General features: G+C 41.9%; 1 protein-coding gene across 1 annotated transcript in view; it reads right to left on the reverse strand.

Moving 5' to 3' along the window:
* Positions 1 to 554: 554 nt before the first annotated feature.
* Positions 555 to 16,632, reverse strand: part of ca10a (carbonic anhydrase 10 (inactive)a) — a 258,968-nt gene continuing 242,890 nt past the window's right edge. The window contains exons 6-9 of the mRNA XM_085761575.1: positions 16,371 to 16,443; positions 4,987 to 5,141; positions 4,531 to 4,705; positions 555 to 1,593 (exon numbers count right to left, since the gene is read on the reverse strand). Coding sequence (XP_085617701.1) covers positions 1,571 to 1,593; positions 4,531 to 4,705; positions 4,987 to 5,141; positions 16,371 to 16,443 — 426 coding nt within the window. The 3' untranslated portion in view covers positions 555 to 1,570. The remainder of the gene's footprint in view (positions 1,594 to 4,530; positions 4,706 to 4,986; positions 5,142 to 16,370; positions 16,444 to 16,632) is intronic.

A 16,632-nucleotide genomic window follows, 5' to 3' on the forward strand; every position in this document is an offset into this window, starting at 1 on the left:
ATAGAAATGTCAAGAACACCACAACCTTTCCCGGTCTCCCGGCTCAGTGTGGATTTCTACACAATCTATGGGTGTGTATCACCGGCTCGACCTCAGATAACCACCTGGTAGAAGCAGCCACAGGGTCCCTGTGACGTTTTGCTTCCTCTCCCTGCAGAGAGAAGAACATGGCGAGGCGTCCACGGGCGGTGCACCGAGCCCATATTGTTCGACGTGTACCTCCATCAGCACAGGAGGTTCCTCTCCTCTTTGTCCCCTGATGACTTGCTGATGTGATTTGAAAGACTATGACAAGTCACGGTAACCCCCGACAGAGCGTCCTCTCTGTGCTCGGCTGATAAGCTCCGGCTGTATCACGGAAACAATGCAGAGAAAAGCCCCCGAGAAGGGAAAAGAAACTCCATCACAAGCACTTTCCCCCGTGAAGGCGGTGGTTATTGAGCATACCTCTGAAGGGGTAATATTGACATATCAACACATTTAATATTGGAACGGTACAAAACAGGTACAGGTACAATAAGTCAGATCCTCTTATAGTGAAGCATTTTCCAAAGTGAACTTTCCAGACACATTTATTGGGCTGATAACATTACTCAAACACAGTGTATGACCATTGTAAACAATAAAACAGAAAAAAAGGCATCAGTTCAAACCGAGAACTGCTCCAGAATTCAAAGTGCGCCAAGCTTTTTAAAATTCTCATCTTCTTGTCTTTTTTTAAAATCCTCTTAATATATCTTTTTGAATGTTAATTCATTACTTTTCTTAACATATTAATTTTTCTGCAGTTATTGATAATTATAATATGTACAAACGAGGCCAAGACACAGGTAGGTTGCTCTGAGGCTGTCAGAAAGCCCGTAAATATCGGTTTTTGTCTCCCGCGACGTGACTCCGGTTCCCCCGAAAACGACAAGGTAAGGCTGTGTTCCCTCTCTGTTGGTTGTTGCTGATTGCATGCCTTGTTGGTGACTGGAATGAAAACGTCCGTGTGAGACCACTCAGTCTTGACCGGCGGGGGGGTGGGAGGAGGGGGGGGGGCAGTGACTTAGTCCTCGGATTTTCCCACTGATCGCAACATCTTTATGTACAAAGGCTTTTTTTTAAGTCCCGACGTTGTCCTATTAGTCGGGAAGCTATCAAATAAACGCCTCCACGCTGTTGTAGTTTTTTTTTTCTTTTTTTTTAATTGTTTCAAGTGTCTTTTGATTTTTTTTTTTTAGTTTTCTCCCAAAAAAAGTATTGGTATCAAAATGTCCATATAGATATAGTTGTGCAGTGGGGGAAAGGACTTGTGTTAGATGTGTAAGATCAAGGGTTCAAGAGTTCAGTATGTATGAAAAGAGTCTCTTTGCTCGCAGCGCAAAGTTCTTTTGTTTGGATAATGTCTCAGTGTAGTTTGTCTTTATACAATGCCATGAAGTAATCTTAGATGAGATGCAGCCTTAAGCCTGGGTTCACATCCTTCCTCCCCCTCTTCTTCCTCGCCTCCTCCTCCTCCTCCTCCTCCTCCTCCTCCCACTCCCTCTCTCCGTCTCTGACACTCGTCTCCATGCTCATCCAAGGGAGGCTACTTTAGCAACCACTCGTTCACTGGAAGAGAGGAGAAGGACAGGAGTGAGAATACTGATTTATATATGCAGCGCTCCTCCACAGTTCAACTGTTTTCCGGCGTGTTCGCCCCTCCAACCCCCCCACCCCCACCCCCACCCCGCGGCAACCACCATATTTCATCTTATAGCGATAACATGCAATTTAAAGCCAATGGCCTCTCGAATGAATGGGATGAATGTGCATGGGTGGGTGATTGGGGAGGAGGTGGGAGAGAGAGAGAGGGGGTTGAATTTGTGCCATTATGTTTTGAGTGGCAGCCTTGACAGAAAATTATAACACGAGAAAAAAATGAGCAGGTGCCGAGGTGCAGGAGTAAACACTGTAATTTGATAAAAAAAAAAGGAGTCTGGCAGTTATGAGAAAGAAAGGATTTATGGCGCTATCATAAACATGTTTCCTCTCATCAGGTGATCAGAATAAAACAAATTAAACACACACGAGTGTTTCTGCTCCTGAACCGCCCTGATTCCACATTCAGCTACACCGATGATCACCTCTCCTGGGAGGAGGAGGAGGGGGGAGGACTGTGTCTCGCTGCTCGCTCTTTAAAGGTTGACCTTCCCCAAATCACCAAAGAGACATATTTCCCCTTTTAATGAGACCCCCCTACCAGTCATCCTCCCCACTTCAACTTCAAGGTCTTTAAATCGCCAAACAATTAAATAAACGGTTCTGCTTTGGCTCTTTTTTTTTTTTTTTTTTTAATGTTTTGGCCTCTGGGGTTTGTTTGTTTGGCGATCAGAGGGGTTAGAGGAGGATGAGGAGGGTTCAAATCTTCCCACAACTCCCGCACGGGATAAAAATTTCATCTTCCTTTTCTTTTTTAGGTGGGATCAGGTGGAGTAGAACAGAGAAGAGGGAGAATAAGAGAGAGAGAGAAGAGAAGACAATCATGATGTGTGTCGGCCACAGTACAGTAAACCCCCGAGCAAAACATGACAAAAATAACACAAACTTGTGCTGCCTCTTGCTTTCCAAACTATTTACACTTCAGGGGTGAAATCCAACATTGTGTGCAGCAGATACATTGTCTGAAACAGAGTGGAGGAGATGACAAACAGACTGCAGCGACACCTCCCAGGTCGCACTGAGCTGTGACAAGGCACTTTTCAGCCAGTTCAGTCAGTCAAAGCCAAACAGGTGTTCACACTGTCCTGCCATCTGACTCCCCCCTGCCTCCTCCTCTTTAATGCATCGCTCTGTTTTTTCAGTCCCAGCTCGCCGCTCAAATTTCATATTAAGTTTATTAATTATAACAGCGAGTGCAGATCGAGCCGTTATCCCCCCTGGAATTTTCGACATGTTGTTTCTAAAACAAATTAAAATCGAGGGGGGGCGTTCGGGAGCAACGTTATCTCTGAGCTGAGAGTGTAGTGAGTGGTCTTTTGTTGCAGCTTCTGACCAAAAGCTAGAAGTTGTCAGTTACTGGTTTGAGTGGCTGCAGGGTACTGCCAAACATCTGACTTTCATAAATCAACAGCTCTACAGAGAATACAGGCGAAACTCTCCTATTATCAAATATAAAAAAGTCAAAGCTGAAGATGTGCGGATGAGCAACATTGCTAAAAAAAACAAAAAAAAAACACTATGGAGTCCTGGCGGTGCCAAAATGCAGTTAAAGGTAGAGTCTGGAGGTTTTTACCCAAAAATAAATGCTAGACTTATACAAATGAAATCTGTCTTAATCATCTATGGGCTTCTAGTCCTGTGTGGTGGTGGCTGTGTCTTAACATCCACCGCTAACACCCTCTGCCCAGCTCACCACAACGGCCCTCCTGCTCATTACAACATAACACTTGAGGCTCCCGGTGTTGGTGACGGCCGGGTGTCAGCCCACGGCTCCAGCACTTCACTCAGAGACTGTATTTCCTTTCCTTTACGGTCCTGACAACGGCTGCTGTCAGGGGCAGAAGGCTAGTCTACACAGTTGAGCCCGAGAGGAGGGGCCCAGTTTGAATGTTTTGTTTACAAACTGCAACGAACAATACTCCAGACTTTACCTTTAAAGAAAAAATAACTGAATCTGGATAAATAATTCATAAAGTCTAAAATGAAATATTAAGGTTTCACTTTCTCTTTATCCCTCTGTGTCTTTTCAATTTACCTCTACACAACTTAAATTAAACTTTATTCTTATTATTTATTCATTTATTTTTAAATGGTTTATCTTTAACTATGTCATTATTAAGCTCTGTAGTTTTTTCCAACTCTGTAATCCTTTGTTAGCCTGTGAGCTAAAATGTGTTTGCATGTTGTGGTTTAAAAGTTAGCGGCAAGCTGCTACAAAACTATTATAAGCTTCCCTTTTTACCCACTGACTACAGAATAATAAGAGCAACATTTGACTTTTTATTTCTTTTTTCAAAATGTGTTAACCGTTTAATTAACTAAGCCTGAAAAGGACAAAAGCCTGTAAAAGAAAATAGGGCTGAATAATAATAAATGATAAACTACAGCTTATGTGCTGATGAAAATGTTTTCTTAATTTGTTTGTTTTTCTATTTGCAAGAGTTTTTTATAAATTGAAGTGCACTGATGTCTCATGGCCACCAAATAGTTTCCAAGCTCATTGCAAATTAAAATTGGAAAACAAAATGTTTTTCATATCTTATTCTATGAACTGAATATTAACTCTAATATTCACTGACAGTATAGATATAATTTTAACTCATCAGATAACCTTTGGTTATCTCTTTTACAGGGCTCCATGGAGCCAGAGTTGAATAATAATAAATATAAAAAAAGATTGTCTATGTTGTTTGTTCCCTCTTCACACATATAGTCAGTAGTAACAAGCTACAGAGGAGGAAACACTCTCTTGTTATTACCTCGTCATGTTTTGCTCATGGTAAATGCCAGAGGTGCAGACAGTGTGATGACATGGCAGCAGCATGTGTTAGGATGTGGTGTCTGTACCTCGGTACTGGAGCTTCTGGGCCCTGTTGTTGGGGCAGTCCTTCCCCTGCATGCTGAAGTTGATGTTGGTGCGGATGCAGCGGTTGTTCAGCGGCTGCACCGGGCGAACGTTGTCGCTCATGCTAAGGAAGATCTGAGATGGCTGGTTCTGGCTCAGCAGGCGCAGGGAGTGCATCTGAGATGAGGACAGAGATGGAAGGAGAAAAGAAGCTATTGAGAAAAAAAAAACTGGCAAAACCATCATGGAAATGTGAGCCAGGCATTTTGATCCACTGTATTATTTTGCAGACAGACAGTACGGAGGATTAGACAGTGGGGAGCTGAGAAAGTTTCAGTGCCGGGCTTGACATGTTTCACAGGCTAGAAACGCTAGTTAAACTCCAAGGCAGATAAAAATCCTCAGCTGACACCCACGATCCTCAGCAAATTCTGGGAGTTTGGTGCGGGGAAACTCACCTGCATGCGTGTGAGGTACACGGGCTTGTTCATCAGGATCCACGTGGCCGTCTCGAAGCACGGAGGGATGGTCATGGAACCATCGTACGTGATGAAACTATTCGTCTCGGGGTAAATCTCTTCTATGTTCAGGCCGACCAGTAGATAGGCATCATCTGCAGAGGACAGAAACATGTGTAACCTGCAGTGTCCAGGTGAAAGTCACAGGAAAACAGCAGTGGATGTATTATCAGATTAGCCCCCTCTCCTCTGATTGGCTCCCTGACCTAAGAGAGAAGACGTAAAACTTCACAGAGATGGTTTCTGGTTCTTAAACGGATACTTCAACATTTTGGCAAATTGGCCTATTACCATAATCCCTAGTCATAACAGTAGGTTTGTTACCTTTAATTAACAGTGCAAGCTGTTTTTGGATCAGCAGGGCAGAGACGTGAGCTCTGCACGGTGCGCGGTATTTCCAGCTTTCCCTCATCAAACTCATCAAATACACAATCCAACAACTCCAAAACACTCTGGTGGACAAGTTGTGACCTGCACATTCACCAAATAATAATGGAACGTTACGAGACCGAGTTCTGCATAGCCAGAACTACATTCCAGACACGGCTGCTGGGCGGAGTGACTTCAAACGCACAAGTAGGTCTGAGCATTTGCTTCATGTGTCGTAATGTTACATAACTATACGTAATTATTTCATAGCGTGGTGAATGTGCAGGTCACAACTTGTCCACCAGAGCATTTAAGAGTTGTTGGATTGTGTATTTGATGAGTTTGATGAGGGAAAAGTGGGAATACCACGAGCCTCCGTTGCGTTAGCTGAGCAGCTTGCATCTCTGCCCCGCCAATCTAAAAACAGCTTGCACCCACAATTAAAAGTAATGAACCTACTTCTAAGACTATAGTGATTAGGGTGATAGGCGAGTTTGCAAAAATGTTGAAATATCCTTTTAAAACCCCATACCTTCAACACTTCAAACAAAACACAGAAAAATGTGAAATAAGACGTGAAATAAGGAGCTTTAATGGATTAAATGATTATGACTAAAGAAGAATAATTTCCACCTCAGCCTGCACACCCGCTCTGCTCAACAGGCAGACAGACAAAGTTAGCAACTAGTGAACATAGTTGAACATTTTGCAGCTAATGACCCAGATATTTCCCCCACGAGTAGGTGGAGATGAGAGCGGAGCTAAAAGGAGAAAGATTATTAGACATAGTCAAAGCTCCACATGAATGCTAATGCTGCTGTGTGTGTCTGCTGGGTGTGCAGCAGGGAGGCTAAAGTCTCCCTCAACATTTGCCACAGCAGTTTTACAGGGTGCTAATAAGCCAGTGTTGCAACTTGACCTTGATGATGTGCTGTGGATCTGTTGGTGTGTGTGTACAGATGTTACTGGTTCAAAATTGCGGGGTTTTTCCTGCAATGCAGGATCGCGTGAACGCGTGTCTTTTCACCACAACTGTTTTCCTCTAGGTGGCAGCACCGTACTGCTCAGACGTTTTGGGGACAATGATGACACGTCACACAATGTAGCCGCGATTAGGAGTGGCGCTGTTCATGATACAGAATACAAGAGGATGAAAGGAGAACTAGCTGCAGACAGTAAATAATATAGTAGCCTAGTTTTTCAATGACAAAATATAACGACGGCAGCTACAGTAGACTATAGCCCACGTCTCACTCTCTTTTTTGGTCATCTGTCTCGTCATCTCCAAAATGTGTTTTTAAAATGAGCCAACTACAGTACTGTGCAGTAGTGCCGCAGATTTCTCACTCCGCACCTTGTTTGAGAGTGCAGCTGGATGATTTCTTGTGAATGAACGGGTCTGTGTCACTTTGGGGCTGGGCGATAAAACATAGGATAAATAACTTTCCCTCGATAGAAGACGCGGCCGATACAAAGTCGATTTTCATTCATCCATTTTTTGACAGACAACACAAACAGCCAGTGATAATGAGAGTGGTGACACCGTCAGCCATGCAGCCGGCCTGGACTTTTTATTTTTAATTATGAAGGATCATCTGCGCAAGGCAAAGATGATAACATCAACAAAACACGGCGTAACACACGCAGCTGTATGGGACAGGCTTTTATTTAATTCAGAACAAGAACAGATCTGTTGTTTGGCCACTGTTTGAAAATAACCCGAATTATGAGCAAATAATCTGATCCAGAGCAGCAGTCATAATCAGACTTCTTCTAAATAAACCTAAACATTAAATAACTGAGTCAGGTCGGACCATGGGGTTTTTTTTTTCTCTTCTTCTTCACAGGAGAAAATGAGGTGCGCTGTGCTCACGGACGCGTTGATGTTTTGTGATTTATCTGCTGCCTTGACTCTGCCCTTTATACATGTGCGTTCAGATTAACAATAAGACAAGCCATGGTTGAATTTATTGAGTTAATAATCAGCATCTTAGTACCTCTGATCCGGAGCGATAGTGTTATGAAAATCGCTACAGTTGAACTGGTCTGGTTTTTAGCTGCTCAATCTCATTGTTTCAAAGAAAAGGGATTGATTTTTATAACGAAATGAAACGAAAACAATATTATATTGATACATTGTTGTAAAAAAAATCCAAAAGAAACGAAAATGAACTAAAGAAAATAACTTTCACACACACACACACACACATTAAAACAGTGCGATTGGTTGAAAGCTGATAATTAGCCATGTGCTAAGCTGATTGGCCGAAACCAAGAACAAAGCCGCGTGAATGGCCAATCGCCATGTGTTAACGGACACACATCGACTCCTGATCTTTCCTCGTCGCAAGCCTTGATGTCTCCGCTGGTTCTATCTTCAACCTCGGACAGCATTAACATCTCTCACCTTGTGGGGGACAGCTCTCCATTTCAGCACCTCCACCCCGACAGCCCCCCTCCCCCTCCTCCCTCTGCCTCAAGCTTACATCGGGGTGTTGGTGAGAGATGTTAATGCTGTCCGAGGTTGAAGATAGAACCAGCGGAGACATCAAGGCTTGCGACGAGGAAAGATCAGGAGTCGATGTGTGTCCGTTAACACATGGCGATTGGCCATTCACGCGGCTTTGTTCTTGGTTTCGGCCAATCAGCTTATAAGCACATGGCTAATTATCAGCTTTCAACCAATCGCACTGTTTTAATGTGTGTGTGAAAGTTATTTTCTTTAGTTCATTTTCGTTTCTTTTGGATTTTTTTTACAACAATGTATCAATATAATATTGTTTTCGTTTCATTTCGTTATAAAAATCAATCCCTTTTCTTTGAAACAATGAGATTGAGCAGCTAAAAACCAGACCAGTTCAACTGTAGCGATTTTCATAACACTATCCTCCGGATCAGAGGTACTAAGATGCTGATTATTAACTCAATAAACTCAACCATGGCTTGTCTTATTGTTAATCTGAACGCACATGTATAAAGGGCAGAGTCAAGGCAGCAGATAAATCACAAAACATCAACGCGTCCGTGAGCACAGCGCACCTCATTTTCTCCTGTGAAGAAGAAGAGAAAAAAACAACCCCATGGTCCGACCTGACTCAGTTATTTAATGTTTAGGTTTATTTAGAAGAAGTCTGATTATGACTGCTGCTCTGGATCAGATCATTTGCTCATAATTTGGGTTATTTTCAAACAGTGGCCAAACAACAGATCAATTAATTATTATAGACTATATTTTCCATTTTTGCTAAGCGGTTTGTTCTGAATTAAATAAAAGCCTGTCCCATACAGCCGCGTGTGTTACGCCGTGTTTTGTTGATGCTATCATCTTTGCCTTGCGCAGATGATCCTTCATAATTTGTGATACATAATCATCAAGTCATAAAGCAAGACAGGCTTTATCATATTACAATAGTTTCTGTGATTTAGGCAGGGTATACAGTAGTTAGTTCTAGTTTAATAGCCTAGAGTTTAAGCTGTGGATTACTGCACAGATCACTGAGTCATCCGCCTGTCGTCCTCCGTTCTCACAGATGCCACCTGGTGGTTGTTTTCGCACATTGAGGCTTTTCATTAAAACCTCTTGTCTCGCCAAAGAAAAAAAATGCCTGAGTCTTGTGGCGTCTCGCGTGAACCACGCGTGAAGTCCGCAATTTTGAACCAGTAACATCTGTATGAATGGCGACCAGTTGACTCAATAGTATTGTTGAGCAGTTCAACAAAAAAAAAAAAGAAAAAAATCTTAACTCAAGGCTCAGCTCAAATCTCTGGAGTTCTTCTGCATATTTATCTTGTGAAACATGTTGTGATTACCTGAACGCATCATCTACTCCCTGTATTTACTGTTTATTATAATGAGTGAGTATTTAAGGACTTGTTACTTCATATCATTCGGTGACATCACTGAAAAGTGCAGTTAAACATAACTTTAACATAGGATCCAACTGAGAGCTGATCCTCACTGACATTAGGTGTGAGGTGGAGTACTGTAGGTCTGTGTGATCATATGACAAAGAATATCAATCTGGATTTGGTCTTCATCACTGAAATCATGTGATCACATGATCAGTTGTGCATAGTTTTACAGCACGTCGGCCTGGCAGCCTCTCCAACCCCAAATATCATTACAAACGACTATTACTATAATGAGAATATTTTAACAACATGGTCTACTCTACTGCATATCTAGGTCAGTTACATTTAATAACAAAATATTATTTTGGCAGAATAGATTTTGCATTTGTTGCCATTATGTGAACAATTATGTGGAACATTTTGCTCCATAAGAGAGACAAAACACCAACATTTAAGAGTAATGCCTACACAAAGAGTAAATCATCTTTGGAATGCAAAATAAGTAACATCAACTCTTTCTTGGAACAGAAGCATGCTTGATAAGAACAGAGTAAATATTTTTAAGAATATAGAGGCCTATGGTAATTGCCAACTACTTCAAGCCTCTAAACAGCAACATATATAATATACTAGAGCAAAAACTAAATGTAAACTTGCAACTGTACTGGATGAATGGTTTTTACTGGCAAAATAAAAACATTGCTGGCCCGGCAGTGCAGAAAAATATCAGAATATGCATGTAACTTGGTTATCCCTGTTATTTTCTTCCTGGATGGAAGCTGTGATTTGTGTCTTTCTGTCAGATGTTTCTCTGCTCATTACTATTCCTCCCCCACTCTGCTGTCTTCTGTTAGTTATATCATAACTGCCACAGTTTTTACTTAGCCCATGTGAAGCATTCATTTGGACAGTGATGTCATCTGTTGATGTGAATGTTTGAATTTGAAAGTTGTTTCTCCCCAGCCACTCCCTGGCCCATAACACCTCATGTGGCTGCAGCTGCAGCATCTTGGACTGATGCTGGCTCTTGTTTTTCTCAGGTGGAGAACCCAGGCTATGTAATTATGTAATAAGTAATCTGACCCAATGAAAATCTATCTATCTATCTATCTATCTATCTATCTATCTATCTATCTATCTATCTATCTATCTATCTATCTATCTATCTATCTATCTATCTATCTATCTATCTATCTATCTATCTAAAACAAAATCTTGATTGTGGATTTTCAAAATATAGATATTAAGACTGTCTCAAACCTTCTAATCCTTTACTGTAAATATAGATTATAAATAAACCTAAATAACTAATAATAACTTCCTGAGAGGGAGAGCCCCACTGCAATGAATGAAGAATGCTGTTCAGCCTGATCACCCGCCTATTTTCAAATGCTGTTTTGAATATTTTACTGTAATATGAAGTATCATGTTTAGCGTGTCACATTGTAAATAGCCTACATCATAAGACCAGTGCTCAGCCACACATGAAGCCTCTATATATAAACTTCCTGAACGTTATCTCGTCTGTCCTCCTCTCAGGGAAGAATCTTCGATGTGGGCGGGAGGAGCAGCAGCGTGCTCAGTCGACCAATCAGCAGCCAAAATGAGGCCGCGAATGGGCGTATATAACAACCAATCATCCTTTAAAGGAGGTTTCCTACTGAAGTGGATCATGTGCCAAAGTAAGAAGAACATTTGAGATTTTTGAGATTTGAGAGGATCAGAGGAGATGTTACACCACAGACAGGTCAGCAGTCAGACAGTGAACAGTGAGTAAGTAAAAGGTGTTGGGAATCAAACAGGGAGTCACTCCAGACTCATCTCCACAGATCTAGAGACAGCGTTGTGGAGGTCTCAGTGCTAAACACCGGGTATGTTTCTCTGGTTTAATGAATACACCCCTCCTCTGAGAGTGCGACCTCCACCACTCAGCTCGTCTTTCATAACGACTCCCTCTCTCTACTTACTTCACATATCATTTAGTGTTGTGTAAATGACAGGCTGTTGGTGATGCAGCACAAAACCTCTTTTATCCAAACTGTCTCCACTGTCAGGACACTAATTAGACAGACTGTGACTCTCTCTCTCTCTCTTTCTCTTCACACTCCAGCAGCACGCTCTCAGTGACTCGTCATCTGCGCGGCCTCTGCTGACAAATGGACTGTGTGTTCTGATGAGTCACCGCGGTGGACCGCTGCACTTTCGCCGCTAATTCGAGTGCGTTCCGGCGCCGCTGCTGCAAACATTTAGTAAAGAGTATTCCTCAAAAGAATATTAATTTATTCCAGAAGGAGCATGACCGGCTTAATTTGAGAAAATCCCCATAAAAAAGCTTCTCTGATCCTCTATATGCTGCTGCCACTCCACCTACTGAGGAGGAAGAGCACGTCTATCACTCATATTGATCATGTGGTTGGAATAATTCTCTCTATGTATGTGTGTGTGATGCTAGCACCATTACTGGCTGTCCTAGGCAGTGTTGGGCATGTTACTTTTAAAAAGTAATTAGTTATAGTTACTAGTTACTTTCCTCAAAAAGTAACAGAGTTAATAACAGAGTTATTACATGGTAAAAGTAATTAATTACCAGGAACAGTAGCTCAAATACATCAAATTACTTAGACTTCTCTCCCTAACCCCCTTTATCTGCAATTAACCAACTTGCTCAGTTACTGTAGCCTACTCCTCCACACAGGCAGGCTCCGTGGCGTGCTGTATCACTCCACCATCATCAGCGGCATGTGGAGAGATGGAGTGATAAAAGGCTTTTTTCCGAACAGTTGAATAACTTAAAATAACGAAGCAGTATTTCAACCGTGGCTATGCTACATTTTTACCCTAAAAGCTCTGGAGTAATTGTGATAGTTAACTACATGACTTGTGACTTGTTAGGCGTGAGAACGGAGGCTCTCTTCCTTCCACCTGGCGTCTCACGGCTGAAAACCAACCTTCCGGTGTCGCACCGCGACACAAGTGCGCTCCGTAACCCATAATCTTTTGTTTATGACAGTTACATCATCCACCGCTCCATTTATTGATTTCTAGCTGGCTTTGTTGTAAACAAATGCACGTGGCCAGACGGAGGGTTAGAAAAAAAGCAACCAGACTTAGTTCCTCTCTAAACAGGTGTATTAGGCCTAGTTTCTGATGGTACTTCTTGAGTCAAGTAACGCTGAGTAATGGCGCCAATAACGGTAATGGTGTTGTAATGGGGAAAACAGTAATTTACTTGATTACTCGTTACTGAAAAAAGTAGTGCCGTCAGTAACACTGTTTATTTAAAGCAGATATCAGTGGAATGTTTTTGTTAATATAAGTCCTAAATAGTCCTATTTTCCGTCAGCAATCACTTACATGAAGTATTTCAGCCTAAACACGAGTCTCTCCGTCACTCTGCTCTGCTGTAACCCGAGGAGAAAATTTTCCTTGTGGGATACAAGTGTTATCCAATGAGGGGAGAGAACGGCATGAAGGGCTGTGTGTGCAGCCAAGGGATGCGCGTGAATGTGGTGACGTAGCACGAGGACCAATTGATGCCTGACAAGGGCGGGGGCTGCTAACTCATGGTGCGTTCAAGGAAACTCGTACTTTGTGTTTTTCCTTCCTGTGAAGTCATACCAGTTCGATCTGGTACGAGTTCACGGGTCGGAAGTTACGAGTGGCCGTTATAGGGAACTTTCACAGACAACAGGACGGTAAAAACACGAGCTACGGGTTACCTGGAACGCTACCAAGTCGTAGTTGTGACTTGAAGCTGTAACTTACGGTTTCAAAAGCCTGCCTTGAACACAGCATTAGCCGAAACGGCCGTGCCGCTGTCATCTGCTTTAAATGCTGTTATTCCCATCACTGGTCCTAGGGTATAGCTACTATGAACTCATAAGCATGTGTGTGTGTGAGAGACGGCGTATCTGAGGTGGTTTTGACAGCTGTCAGAATCCCTGCTCTCCAGCTCCTCCAGTCGGACCTGATGGACCCCTCCACCTGCCCCCGGCCTGGAGCCTCCTGCTCTGCTCCGGGGGGCCACTGGGACTCCCTCCAGTCACAAGGGGTCAGTGTGTTTATCCAGCCCCCACCCTCGCCCCCATTAATCCAATTATTTATCTCTTTTTTCGAGCTAGCCCCGGGCCATCTCCGTGCCGATGCCGCCTCTCCGGCGTGCCAGAGGCTTGGCAGAGGGAAACCTCTGGAGAGCAGCTGTCGGCTGCTGCCTAACATGCTCCCCCCTCCCTGACGGCATCCTCAAACCATCAAGAGTTCTCATGCAGGGCCTCTCGTCATGCAGCATCTCTTCAATTACCACTTTGAGATGAAATAATGATAATGGAATCCAAAAAGTGAAGTACTTATTTAAAAAAACTGTTTGATGAACCCGTCCCTCAAGCAGCACTTGTCCAACCGTAGCTTAGCAACCATGACATGACCGGCCTGTGAAACTGTGGATTTCTTCACTTGTTGGCAAATCTATACACACAGGCTACACAACTACAGTAAATACATATATATGTATGGTTATATGGTTTATTTGTTTGTCTGCTCTACTGTAAGCTACAAATATTACCATGTCTCCCTCACTAACCAAATAACTTACAGTAGTTTCCTGTTACTGTGTTGCTTCCCAGGCCAGCTGCTTCACGCTACAGCCAGGTTTAAAGGAGGATCACAAGCGTGAGAGAAATGCTATTAAAGCATTTATTAATCCGTAACTAAGTGTAAAATCTGGCAATATTCATTTCTTTACAAATTTGATTATTATAGTATTTAATGGTTTGATATCTAAATAGATAATAAAAAATAGGTATCATTAAAACTATTTTTTAATGAAAAAATATCTACAAATAAATAGTCCAAAAAGGGGTTTTCAAAAAACAAAATCATAAAAAAACATCCATGATTTCATATATAAATAATGGAATAAAAAAATAAAAAATAATTAAACGCAGCTTAAAAGGAGAAAGAAAATACAAGATTCACAATTGAATCACGAATAGAATAGACAGATTTTACTGTAATCAGGCAGCTAATTTCCTCTCAAATCTGCATTTCCATTTCCCTGCTGCTGTTAACTGTCTGGTTTGGTCATTTAGCTTCTCCTGTTAGCTTCTCCATTTAGCCGGTATGATACTTTGGGTCCAGCCCTGTTAAACTGAGGTAAAACAATGCAAATTAGAGAAAGGGATGAAACAAGTGGGGGAAGAGGGATCAGGGAGACTTGATCAGGGTGGGTGCTGAGGTTCAAGGTGTCTCCAGTGATGCAACACTCTCCATCTCTCTGGCAATGTGCCTTTAACTGTTGATACATGAGTGCTGGACATTTTAATGGAGTGGAAGCTGAGGTAAAATGCTATAACACAAGGATATACTGTATATTTATATGTGTTGTGAAAAGGTTTTTTTTCAGCACCTAATCAGCCTTGGAGAAGATATAGGTGGAAGGACATAGAAGGCTCTCTAACGATCAGAGAACTTGTTTCAGCCCATGGTTGGTTCTTTGAACTCGTTGTACCAGTCCCGTGGAAAGCCTGAATGAAGAGGCTAAATGAATAAGCGATCACATATCCAACAGGAAAGGGAGAAACAGCGGAAGGATTGAAATCTGAAACTAAATTAGCCTTTTAATGAATCGGAGTCTTGTGGGAGAAATTTGGTTATTCATTTCTTTTCTTAAACTGCATTTTCGTACAAATTCCACAATTTATTTATTAATTGATTAAAACCACGGTAAAAGGCCACATGTCTGATCCAAACCCATGTCTGCTGTGGTTATGAAGCCTGCGTTATACAGTACTCACGCTATGGGATGGGAAACTACTTGTTGCAGCTTTGCCTTTGTGTCATTAAAGCAGAAGTAAGCGATCCGGTCGTTTTGGCTGCGTTCCAGGCAGGCTTTTGAAACCGTAAATTACAGCTTCGAGTCACAACTTACGACTTTGTAGCGTTCCAGGCAACCCACTCGTGTTTTTCCGACCTGTTTTACCTGTGAAAGTCACTATAACGGCCACTCGTAACTTCTGACCCGTGAACTCGTACCAGATCGAACTGGTACGACTTCACAGGTCGGAAAAACACGAGTTACGGGCTGCTTTGAACGCACCATAACAGATCTCGTCCCTACGTCACCACATTCACGTCCCTTGGCTGCACACACAGCCCTGTATGCCGTTCTCTCTCCTCATTGGATAAATACTGTAGGATACGAGAAAAGTTTTCTCCTCGGCTCAGAGCAGAGCAGAGTGACTGACAGACCTGTGTTTCGGTCCAAACACTCTATGTAAGTGATTGCTGTCGGAAGATATAACTATTTAAGACTTATATTAACACAAATATTCCGCTTACTTCTGCTTTAAGACTATATTACAGACTGCTGTAAACAAAGACATACTGACACACACTCATTTTACTGAGTGCACTAGGTAAGCCATAAAGGGGACATACTGTATATGGAAATATTACTTTTTGAAGGCTCTTTAACATATATTTGGGTGTTTGTCTTACCTTCTGGCCCCCAAAATGTGAGAACTGAGTAAAAAATCATCTTTTTTCAGGCTCCCTATATCCATGTGGTTTTACAAACTATTCCCTCAGTTGTCATCATATGATGTCATTAGTTTTCAAATTTGCAAAATACCACCTCTACCTATGAGTACTGGTACCAGTAGAGGGGGCGGGCCAAGCAGTGGCTCATTTGCATTTAAAGGGACAGGCAGTGAAACCAGCTGTTCTGAACAGGGCTGTTTGGAGCGGATGAAAAAGACACCTGGGAACTATTTTAATTTGTGGAAAAGGGGCATGATATGTCTCCTTTAAAACATCAAATACAATAGTTTTGTCATTTATATCTGTTATAATAAATCCATAATGAAATGGATCAAAATGTAACACTTTGATCCTCCATAGAAACTCTTAGTTTTACAAAACAATAAAGCCTATCCTATCCTCAAATGTGTAAAGCTAAACTGTGATTTTCCTTAATTATAATACTTAAGCAAGTTAATTAGTTTTAAGCTGCAATACAATAGCAATATTGTTTCTTTCTTTCCATTTCCTTAACTAGGACTATCAACAGGTTTAGGATGCTCTCATCTCACTGCACAGCCACTTACTTTTATACGTTATTCTTGTGATGGTGTCTCTGTTCAGCATTCGGTTCAGGAACGAGTTTGATGTCTCAGCAATCTGGAGAAAGAAGAAAATAAGAAAAAGAGGGAAAAAGGATTAATAATAAAAAAATGACTGACCAAGTAATGAATTAGCATCCCATTGAAAATTAAACCACACTCAACTTAAATTTCTTAGTCCAGCATGCTAAAAGATACGATTTTTTGTTTTCATTTATTTGTTGCAAATGTCTAAACCCACTGATGT

Source organism: Trachurus japonicus, chromosome 19 (genome assembly GCF_045865225.1).
Source record: "Trachurus japonicus isolate A0001 chromosome 19, Traja_1.0".
Lineage (NCBI taxonomy): Eukaryota > Metazoa > Chordata > Actinopteri > Carangiformes > Carangidae > Trachurus > Trachurus japonicus.